The 11,312-nt window shown below is 45.6% G+C and overlaps 1 protein-coding gene across 9 annotated transcripts in view; it reads left to right on the forward strand.

Annotated features, from left to right (window-relative positions):
* The window catches only part of LOC111833356 (prominin-1-A-like), a 43,241-nt gene that overhangs the window by 24,414 nt on the left and 7,515 nt on the right, over nucleotides 1–11,312 (forward strand). For all 9 annotated transcript variants that reach the window (XR_011981846.1, XM_072697873.1, XM_072697874.1 and 6 more), the window contains 13 exons: nucleotides 1,393–1,513; nucleotides 1,661–1,724; nucleotides 1,952–2,041; nucleotides 2,885–3,102; nucleotides 3,677–3,751; nucleotides 3,948–4,011; nucleotides 5,122–5,281; nucleotides 6,553–6,705; nucleotides 7,704–7,827; nucleotides 8,340–8,443; nucleotides 8,912–8,996; nucleotides 10,280–10,426; nucleotides 11,136–11,207. Coding sequence is in view for 8 of the 9 variants with exons in the window: in XM_072697873.1 (XP_072553974.1) it covers nucleotides 1,393–1,513; nucleotides 1,661–1,724; nucleotides 1,952–2,041; nucleotides 2,885–3,102; nucleotides 3,677–3,751; nucleotides 3,948–4,011; nucleotides 5,122–5,281; nucleotides 6,553–6,705; nucleotides 7,704–7,827; nucleotides 8,340–8,443; nucleotides 8,912–8,996; nucleotides 10,280–10,426; nucleotides 11,136–11,207 (1,477 nt within the window). In the remaining variant the exon portion in view is untranslated. The remainder of the gene's footprint in view (nucleotides 1–1,392; nucleotides 1,514–1,660; nucleotides 1,725–1,951; nucleotides 2,042–2,884; nucleotides 3,103–3,676; nucleotides 3,752–3,947; nucleotides 4,012–5,121; nucleotides 5,282–6,552; nucleotides 6,706–7,703; nucleotides 7,828–8,339; nucleotides 8,444–8,911; nucleotides 8,997–10,279; nucleotides 10,427–11,135; nucleotides 11,208–11,312) is intronic.

The raw sequence follows: 11,312 nt of genomic DNA on the forward strand, positions 1-11,312 counted from the left end.
TCACGCTTCCCCGCAGTTTCACGCCCAACAGCTGAAAGTCGAGGTTATAATTACCCGTTAGTCTAAAATGTTTGGCCGCTCATGGGACGTCTTCCGAACAGTCTGCATCTGTGAGCTGCCAGAAAAGAAGCTCATGAATTTAATTGATTTGCATCATCGTTTTATAAAAACCAAGTTTCATCAGGAGGGGCTTCCCACCGTCTGCACACTGTGTGTCTGAGAGTCCATCCCATAATACTTCTTCTGAGCCTGGAGGTGGACACTCTTGAAGAGTATCGAGGTACCAGGAAACAGGACAGTAGAAATGACAACAGGGTAGTAGAAACACCATAATTTGTCTATTGATCTATCTGTCTTGGATAGAGGACGTATTTAAGAACACGGCTTTTAGTAAGAGTAAATCAATGAGTAAATTAAAGACTACATTCCATGATTTGATCTAGAGCCAAAGCAACATTCAACACAAATCTGTCAAAGGTGTTTTATTAACATCAATCCCTCTAACTAAGAAGTTCCCTATTTGTTGAGTCAAGTAAACCTTAGACCTGAATTGATCAGAACACTTGAATCTGATGACCATACTTTGACAAAAGATCATTATCCTATAGAATCACATACTCTTTCCATAGATGACCTTTATCTTATGGTTTAGTGGTTAATCCTGTTGTCTTGTATCTCAAGGACCAGGGTTCGAGTCTCCACCTTGGCTCTCCTCATGTTTCATCCCCACCCCCCAGCCAGAAAAACATGCTATGGTGTATCAGAATTGTCCATGTGTGTGATAAGTGTGTGGTGTGTTGGTGCCCCATCCTGGATTCTTCCCAGCCTTGTGCCCGTTGTTTCTGAGATAGGCTCTGGACCCCCCGCAACCCTGCATAGGGCACGTGGGTGTAGGTGACTGGGATGTTGGCCATATAAAATGTTATTATTATTATTATTATTATGGTAAAATCACATTTTACAAACGAGTCATGTAGAAATCCAGATAATTCCAGAGATTCAATATGCTTTTTCTCACAACTGTATATAATTCCCAAATACTGTCATTTGGTGAGTCGTTGGGCTATCAAACAGTTATCTAGTTATCTAGTTGTGATCTGTTTTGAGATGCACTTTTCTGTTATGCTCTGTGGCCATTCAGCATAGCGGATAGCAGGTATCTATGCTAATGTGTTTGCTTGCAGCCACTGCCACCTACAGGTTTCAGTGCTGTTACTGCAGTACATTTGGTATTTTAATGATTTTTGCCTTATCTCCGTGTGATGTGTGCTCATGTGACATGTCTCTGTCTGCGTACATCTTTGTCCTATCTATGGACACCAATGAATGTTTCTAAGCTAGCTGTGTGCTGATTAAAATGACTATCCTGTTCTTTATTCATTGATTCGGCAGGGCGGGTGTCGTGATTGCGTACGCAGCCAATCAGAACCTCAGCGACCAGCTAAAGGGTGTGAGGAGATTGGTCAACAGCAACATGAAGGACCTGCAGACACTTGTTAACCAAACCCCAGTGGTATGTATTTTTTATGGGCTGTTTTGTGAGCATTTCTGGACTCTCAGCTACAGTTCTGTACTGTACCATGCTGCTGTCATGATGTCACCATGTTTCCTGCATGAAGAAAGCAGATCACTGTGACTCACAAAGTTGATTCTCTTTCAGCAAATCGATTACCTCATTGGACAGTATAACACAACCAAAGAGAAGGTCATCTCAGACCTGGACAGTAAGCGCTGTCCGTCCGGCCTAACCGTTAGGCCCCTCGAACCCACTCCAGTTTCTGTCCGTCTTGTCGCTTAGACCGGTGTTTCCCGACCTGGTCTTCAGGGACCCCAGATACTCCGCATTTCTGACTGTCTGAGGTTCCCCAAGGGCCAGGTTGGGAAACTCAGGCTTAGACCGTGAGCCGAGATTAAGTAAGTCTGTGGCTGACTGATTTTCCCCCTGTGCCAGATGTGGCCCCTTTGCTTGGCAGGGAAATCTATGATAACCTGGCAAGCGAGTGTCTTCCCGCTCTTGATCGAGTGTCAAGTATGGCGTCAGGTATGGAGATCTGTATTGCTACTTCCTCTCTCTCTTTCTCTCCCTCTCTCTCTTCCTACTGCTACTATCAATAAGCAGAATGTTCTACATGTTTCTCATTTCTAGATTCAAATCTACTGCTGTTATTTCCACTGGCCGCACAAAACAAACCGTTTATTTATTCCGAAGGAAATAAGCGTGGACATTCTGAAAAGAACATTTCTTACATTTAACCCCTGTTGAGCTTATTGAAGTAGGAAAATAAAGGCTTGCAAAGGAGAGGAAAATCGCACACCATTCAGTAAATGACTCAATAGCCGGAGCAGATTGTTAACACCAAAGATATTTGTGTTTCAATAAAATAAAACAGGCTGGCTTTCTGTCTGTTTACCCCCTGCTGCTTAAGTATGGTGGGATTTCAGACACAAATTTCATGTACTGTGATCATACCGCACTGTACTGTGATCTTACCGCACTGTACTGAGATCATACCGCACTGTACTGTGATCATACCGCTCTGCTCTCATTCTGAGCTGGTTTAAAACACCAAGAACGTGCAGCTATTGGGAGTGTTTCTCAATCATGCTCTTCCCAGCAGACACAAGAGCCTGTTTTCGGTCCAGCCGAGCTCCTAATTAGTGAGCTCAATTAAAATAGTAATTTATTATGTAATTCAAATATGGTGTCTGGATGCTTTACTGGAGCACTCGAGTATTAACTGTGAATTTACGCAGCAGTTTTAGCTTATTTTTAGGTTTTATCAGTTTGAGATGTTCTTCGCCTGGGCTGTCTTGCCCCCCACCTGGGGTTAGTGTGGCGAATGGGGAGGTGAGCACAGACACTCATGTCACTGACTTTGCACAGACATGCGGGAGACCCAGCGCGCTCTGCTGAACATGAACCTCACCCTGGAGGTCCTGCAGAAGAGCTCCAGCAGTCTGCAGGCCAACCTGAGCCTGGTGAACACCAGCATAAAGAGCGTCCTGAACGACTCGGTCTGCAAACTGGAGTCAGTGAAGAATGTCTGCATGTCCATCAGAGACTCACTCAGCCAGCTCTGCATCCACGCTAACTTCTCAAGGGTAGACGCCCTCGGACCCTGCACCTTCCTCCATCCTCCTCCACCTTCCTCCACCCTGCTCCACATTCCTCTACACCCCTTATCCTGCTTCATCTCCCTCCATCCTGCTCCACCCTCCTCCACCTTCCTTCATCCTCCTCCACCTTCCTCCATCCTCCTCCACATTCCTCTACACCCCTTATCCTGCTTCATCTCCCTCCATCCGGACCCACCCTCCTCCACCTTCATCCTATCCTGCTCCTCTACCTTACTCCACCCTCCTCCACCTTCCTTCATCCTCCTCTATCCTCCTCCACCTTCCTCTACACCCCTTATCCTGCTTCATCTCCCTCCATCCGGCTCCACCCTCCTCCACCTTCCTTCATCCTCCTCCACCTTCCTCCATCCTCCTCCACCTTCCTCTACACCCCTTATCCTGCTTCATCTCCCTCCATCCGGACCCACCCTCCTCCACCTTCATCCTATCCTGCTCCTCTACCTTACTCCACCCTCCTCCACCTTCCTCCACCCTGCTCCTCTTTGCGATGACCTTTTCTCTCTGCATTGGGCATAATTTCATTTTCTTGGTGTTCCAGTTGCCCAGCGTAAATCAGCAGCTAACTAATGTGACCGAAGTCTTGAAGCCCAATCTCAGCAGTATAGTTCAAAAGGTGAGTTCTTCTTCAGCTTTAAGATCACTTAGTCCCCATATGATCTCCAATTGCATTTTCTCATCGTCAAGATTACAGATCGCATCCTAACTGGCTAAACTCTCCATTTTATTGTTTCAATCGTCTGCTGTTGTTTAGTTCTCTCATCATCGTTTCTTCCTACGTTTTTAATTACTTAGATGCCTTTTCCTTGTAGGGCAATGCATCGTTCAATAACATACCTGACTTGGTAAAAAACCAGACGAACAGTACAATAAAAGGTAAGGAGATGCTGGTAACAGGTGACAGGTGACAGGTAATGTTTTAAACGCTCCCACACAAACTCCGTCTCCACATGGTGTTTTTACTGCTGTTCAGGGCAGTGGGTAGACTCTGCTTGATTGCATCGATTTTCATAAAAATTCATATTTTCGCTTCATAAATTATGCATTAATAATTAAACCACTACATAGGGCCAAAATGATCCTTCTCAAATTTCTTAGTATGAAATATAATAAAATATAATATGAACATTTTCAAACATTATAGATCTATAACGTGTATAAAATCCTGCTACTTTGGCTAAATCGTATGCAAGTGTGTTACCCAAAATGAATATGCTAATTCGCTTAGCTGTCAGTAATGCACCGTGGGGTGGGGGGGCAGAGTGACATTGGATTGGTCTGGACTGGGGGGTCCAATGTGATGCACCTTCATGTGGCCCAAAATCTCTTGCAAGGTCCCTGTCTGCCAGTGATGCTCTCTCTCATTCCTGTGTGTCTGCCAGTGATGCTCTCTCTCATTCCCGTGGTTCTGCCAGTGATGCTCTCTCTCATTCCCGTGTGTCTGCCAGTGATGCTCTCTCTCTCATTCCCGCGTGTCTGCCAGTGACGCTCTCTCTCTCATTCCTGCGTGTCTGCCAGTGATGCTCTCTCTCTCATTCCTGCGTGTCTGCCAGTGATGCTCTCTCTCTCATTCCTGCGTGTCTGCCAGTGATGCTCTCTCTCTCATTCCCGCGTGTCTGCCAGTGATGCTCTCTCTCATTCCCGTGTGTCTGCCAGTGATGCTCTCTCTCATTCCCCTGTGTCTGCCAGTGATGCTCTTTCTCATTCCTGCGTGTCTGCCAGTGATGCTCTCTCTCTCATTCCTGTGTAATTAATGTGCCTAATAAACTCCCCTTAAAAAATAATAAAAAATAAATTGCCCTGATGTGTCTTGCAAATTGTAAATTGTTGTGTCTTGAGTAAAACAGTTAGCTGCTAATTAAAGTGTAATTGGTCAGTTTGTAGCTGATAGCATTAGCCTTCGGTGTTTTACAGTAAATCACTGGATCACAGAGGGACGTGGTCTTTCACATCTCGCCGGCCCGCTTCCCACGTTTCCCTCTGCAGGTGTACGGAACCTCCTGGACGGCATCGGCACTGACATCACCAGCTTCTCGAAGAAGCTCCCCCTTCAGGCCAATCTGAGGGACGTCAGCAATCTTGTCAATCAAGTCCACTCCCGGATCGAGGACGTCTACCCGCAGATCGACCGAGCGGACTTCTATAGGTCAGCCTGGTGCTAATCTCGCTCTACACTGTGATCTCGGCCGTTCTGCTTCCTGTTACATACTTTAAGTCATTCTGGGCTCTTTTTCCTGCTTCAGATTCACCTTATCAGACAGCCCTTTATCCTCGACACACGCGAAAGTGGAGCACATTCAAACACTATAGCCCTTCCCATTGAATTTCTTTAGCAGTCACTTTTATCCAAAGCCAGGAACAACTGAGAAACCACTGACAGACAGCGATTGGGGGTTCAGGGCTCTTGCTCACACGTCCTAACCCACGTCGCCACTAGTGTTGATAGTCACCATAATAATATATAATATGTAATTCCACTACTTTGGCCAGTAACGAGTAATGTAACTATATAATTACCTTTTCAAATGAAATAATGCAATTAGAAGTACTGAAATATAAATGGGCTCTTTACTCGTGAAAATATTAAAGGACAGATGCAGCCTGTTCCCCTAATTTTCTGTTCATGATCTAACGATCTCTGAGCTTACGGTGGTGCAATGAATGGGTGATATTAGGCACAGTGAGAGACTAAATTTGACAGTTGTATTGTCCCGCGCTGTCACAGCACCAACACTAAAATAATATAACTACCGAGAACGCAGACATACATAAGCACGATGTCTCCGCGATGTTTTAAAATCCAGGGCAAAGCATCTCTATGGGGTCCTTTGCTCGCTGGCTGGCAGACCTTGTGAAAAAACACTATTCACAAGGGGAGACATCCCTACGGAGCACTGAATCGACATCCCCAATGTATACACGATGTACAGTATTTCAATATCAACACGATGTTATCGATATGCGACCTTTAGCCTACCGTTATTTTTCCCCATTCGGCTACATAACCCACAATATGGTTACACCATATACATATACAGGCTAAAGGGTAGTTTTATTCTGTTTAACCCGCATGGAGACTCACTGTTTCTAAAAAGAAACATGATTTAACGACGTTCCGATCTTATACCCACACACGTATGTGTGCTGTCTGGGTATGTATCCATTAATAAGAGAATCGAAGTAATACAGGTTACTTGCCTTACTTTTACATGCAGTAATTGGTAAAGTAATTGAATCACTTTGAATGAAGTAATTAGTAACTGTAACCAATTACTAATTTTCAGTAACTTGCAGTTAAAACACACCATGCCCGCTTTCTGTACATGCCTACTTTACAGCCACATATATTTTAAGTTGTCTGTTATGAAAGCCGCTGTATTGTGCGGTTAATAAGCGTAACGTGTGCCCCCCCTACAGGTGGACGTGCTGCGTTACACTCTGCTGCCTGGTGCTTCTCATCCTGACCTTCACCTTCCTGGGTTTGCTGTGTGGGGGCTGTGGCTACGACAGGCACGCCTCGCCCACCACCCGCGGCTGCGTGTCCAACACCGGCGGGAACCTGCTTATGGCGTGAGCAGCGCCTCCCTGCGACCCGCGCACACACACACACACACACATACGCAGAAACCCAGGGTGCCCTTCTGGTTGGCCACACATAGGACACACACACACAGAAACCCAGGGAGCCCTCCTGGTTGGCCACGCACAACTGTGTCCTCGGATGTTTCACAGTTTGTTTTTCGAGGATTCATGGCTGTTATTTGCCACACGCAAGGTTTACAGTCAGGCAGTGAAAGGAACGGCGGTCAGCTCCGCCATAATGAAAATAGTGAAGTAACAGTATAATGAATACACAAGTAACAAAAAGTTATGCTGAAAGGAATGAATGGAAGAAAAACCAGAGGCACAAAAAGACGATGTGCAACATAGTTCAAATAAACTAGTGTGATTTACTTTGCTTTCATGGCGTTGCTGAGATACGATCGCTTTGTGGGTGCGTGTAATGTTAACGCTGACTAGTAAGTAGAAGATCATAGCTATCTAGCTGGTTAGCATAACATGCTGCTTCAGCATCTCCTGAATAAGGAATGCTTTTATTTAATATTTAGTGCAGTGGCTGTTTGTAGCCAACAGGGGGCACCACAAAATGCATTGTTTGAGTGATGCTAAACACCGTTCTCCTTAAGGGTCCACCAGACGTTAGTCGATAATAATGGATAGTCAATGCTAATGCTATTTAATTGGTTTAATGGTGGCATTCCATTTTTTTGGGTGCTTGGTCATTTGAGACAGTGACCTGGGTAATTTCTAATGTTGTGCCCCCATCAGTTATAAGGGACCTGTATGATGAAGCTGGATTTTTGAGTTAGCAAGATAACTTGCTGGATTTAATTTAGTCTGGGCTAAATTTAAGTGAATGATAAAGTTCATTTAAACTGGGGGACCTTAAATCCGATATGTTATCTAGCTAAACAAAAAGTCTGTATTGGCGACACGGGGGCAGGCCGGTTCCCTGTGAGAATGGACACAGGGTCTCCAAGTGTTTCCTGTGTTCCTCCTGATGGCAGGGGGGCTGGCTTCACTTTCATCTTCTCCTGGGTGCTGATGGCATTCGTGACGCTCACCTTCGTCGTCGGAGGCAACGTGGAGAAGCTGTTTTGCGAGCCGTTGGAGTCCCAGCAGCTGTTTAAGGTGAGGCGGGGGTCTGTTGCGATCTCTGACATTCGACAAACTATGATGTTGGCTTCACGTGTTGGAATTTACTAACCCCTAATGACAGGCGATCGAGAAAACTGTGGTTACGAAGTTATTTAGCAGCTGGAAATTTAGATTCAGTTCAGATATTTTTATGTTTTATAACATTAAGTGTTAAGACTGCTGACGGTGTTAAACAGATGTTAGATAATAGCTGATCTTATCTGACTGGATGAAAGCAGGAATAGCCTCCTACCCCAGATCGGTCGGTGATGATGATGAGTTATGTTTAGCACTTGATTTTCAGGAGGAATTCAGAGGGAAGACAGATATGATACAATATGACAGACTTGACAGAATTGCATATGATAAATGTCTTATATGTGATAATTAATGAAGGACAGGAATGAAAAAATAACCTTAAGTGACACCAGGGGGCAGAAGCGTACCCTGTTAGTGCCTTAGCCTCCATGCTGGCGTTGCTGCTGACGGGCATTTTTCTCTGGAAGGTTATAGACACCCCATATCTATTGAACCACAATGCAAGGAACTTCATCCCTGCCCTGCTGATTCACAACCCAGAGGTCAACCTGACTGCAGGGAGCCTATACAGGTAAATAATCATGGAGGGTGACGGGTTAAGTTGGCGGGTGAAGGACTGTCTTCTGTCAGGGATCAAGCAGCTTTGTAAAACAGCAACATTTTACTTGGTATTAACAAAATAGTGTATAAAACCATACTATGTTTTTATAAATTGTTATAAATGACCACAGGCATTTATCTATCTATCTATAAAACAGGGGCGGGGGGGTTGGACTGAGGAGGTGAAGATATGTGTAAGGGTCAGTCTTCAGTATTCACCACTCAGTACTCAGTTTTTGCTCTAGCTGCTATTCCAGCAGTTCATGTAGATGTAGTTCCGCTGTGAGTCACCAGGGGGCAGTCAGTGACCCCAACAGCAGCAATCACGTCTCTTCATTCACTTCTCCTGCCTTTACAGATGTGCATGTTAATGCTTTTCAGTATCTTTATTCTTACTAGTAAATGATTTTAACCGGACGCTACCGTGTCGTTACCTCAGCAAATGCAAGGAAAACAGGGGAATCTATTCAGCGCTGCAGTTGGACAATGTCTTCAACCTCACGGCCTACCTCGACATCAGCGCGGTGAGTGCTGGGTCCTGGGCTCCGGTGATTCGCTACTGGGTCCTGGGCTCTCGTGATTCGCTACTGGGTCCTGGGCTCCCGTGATTCGCTATGCGGGGTCACGTTAACGCCGCTTGGTCGACAGAGACGGAGCTCGCGGAGAGAGAGGCCACCTTCATGGGACGGTATTTGTGGGTTTTTGTGGAGAATCGCCCCAGTTGAATTGTTGATGGGCGTGGCATGAAATGTGCACTCGCACACACAGGTCTGTCGCGTGGATGCTGGAGTAGTATCTCCAGCCCTCAAAGTGTGGCTGGAACCAGAGGCATTCTTGTTGTTTGTAGCACCTCCAGTGTAGTAATTGGTTGTTGCCAGCAGGGGACCCTCAAGGTTTGCCCCCCCCCCCCTCCTCTGTTGGAAACAAACCATCACTACAAATAGTGTGAGTGCTGGTAAAGCACCACTGCTGACTGTACCTGCTCACAATGGTCCTCTGTCTGGGCACGTTTCAGTACCGTAAGGTGTACTGGGGGTGGCCAATCTTATCCACAAAGGGCCGCTCTGTGTGCGGGTTTTCCCTGAAACTCCCTAATTAGTTTACTAATCAGAGGACTGATTGGCTGAAGAGTCCTCACACCTGGGTTTGAACAGCTGACCTAAAGGTTACCCAGAAACCCGCAGACACACCGGCCCTTTGTGGGTAAGACTGCCCACCCCTGAGGTGTACGGATCATAGCATCCTGGTATAGAAGGTCCTTGGGAGCAGTATGTTCACACAGGTACTTCCATGATCACAGGGGGATTCACTCTTCAGAAAGGACAAGGGCACCGTTAGAGCCAAAATGAGCTTTTCAGCTAAATTTCTCAAAAGTACTTGGTCCTAGTGTCTTCTGCAGCATAGAGGAGGTTAATATGCGCCACGTTCTACACTGGCTAGTTCAGCTTGTGGGGCAATCCCCTAACGCAGTCACATGACTCCGGAAAATCAGGGAGGTCTGGCACAGTTGCCGCGTTGTTTCCAGGACTGAGGATTTCCGTGCGGCCAAGTCCCTGAAGGAGCACCTGAGAACACTGTAAACACAAAAGTCCCTTACAGCACGATCTTAAAACAGCCGGTATCTCTTTAAATAATTTAACATTTGTGTTTTTTTTTCTCCAGATTTTTTATTAAGGAAACATTCTCCATTGTTAACGCTTTAATTACTTTAATCATCTCTGTGTGACAGACAAGTGACAGTCACTGACGTTACGGCCACACACACTTTATTCAGAATGTTAAATGAATCTGATCATTTGTTTTCCAGCATTCGCAGGACATCGCAAAACAGTTTGACAGCGTCAGTGTGGATCTGAACAGCATTATACTGCTGGAGCCCAGCGGGAAAGAGAACCTATTGAGTTTTAACAAGACGGGAGTTGACAAGATAAATTACCCAGAATACCTTGCTGAGGTGAGTCTGAATGAAAGTTTCCAGTGGCTGTGGGGATGGTCTGCATATGTGCTCTTCAGCCCAGTGGAAATGGATTACTGGTACAGCTTGTAAAGTCTCATGTCTCTGCACCACATACACGCCAGTGTTCAGAGTGTATCCTAAATGTACCACATTTGCGTAAATGTAAACATCTAATGCGTAATCGCAAAATCACACTGAATTCCTGTGCTTATATATGGAGCATGGTGTTTTTGCAGTTCTCTGAGACGCTGGAATCACCTTCAGTGTTTTTGGAGTGCTCTGAGATGCTAGAATCACCTTTGGTGTTTTTGCAGTTCTCTGAGATGCTGGAATCACCTTCAGTGTTTTTGCAGTGCTCCGAGATGCTACAATCACCTTTGGTGTTTTTGCAGTGCTCCGAGATGCTACAATCACCTTTGGTGTTTTTGCAGTGCTCCGAGATGCTACAATCACCTTTGGTGTTTTTGCAGTTCTCTGAGATGCTGGAATCACCTTCAGTGTTTTTGCAGTGCTCCGAGATGCTACAATCACCTTTGGTGTTTTTGCAGTGCTCCGAGATGCTACAATCACCTTTGGTGTTTTTGCAGTGCTCCGAGATGCTACAATCATCTTCGGTGTTTTTGCAGTGCTCCGGGATGCTAGAATCACCTTTGGTGTTTTTGCAGTGCTCTGTGATGCTAGAATCACCTTCGCTGTTTTTCCTCAGGTTAACAAGAGCATCACAGTTGTTGATCTGCTGGTGTTCGCTGACAACCTGGAGAATCAGCTGAACAAGCTGGTAAGTCCAACAAACAAGAAGACTGAAAAAATAAGTGTTACATGTGTGTTTCTGAGGGCGGCATGGTGGCCCAGTAGGTGGCGCTATTTGCTCGTACCTCCAGGG

This window comes from Paramormyrops kingsleyae, chromosome 12 (genome assembly GCF_048594095.1).
Source record: "Paramormyrops kingsleyae isolate MSU_618 chromosome 12, PKINGS_0.4, whole genome shotgun sequence".
Classification (NCBI taxonomy): domain Eukaryota; kingdom Metazoa; phylum Chordata; class Actinopteri; order Osteoglossiformes; family Mormyridae; genus Paramormyrops; species Paramormyrops kingsleyae.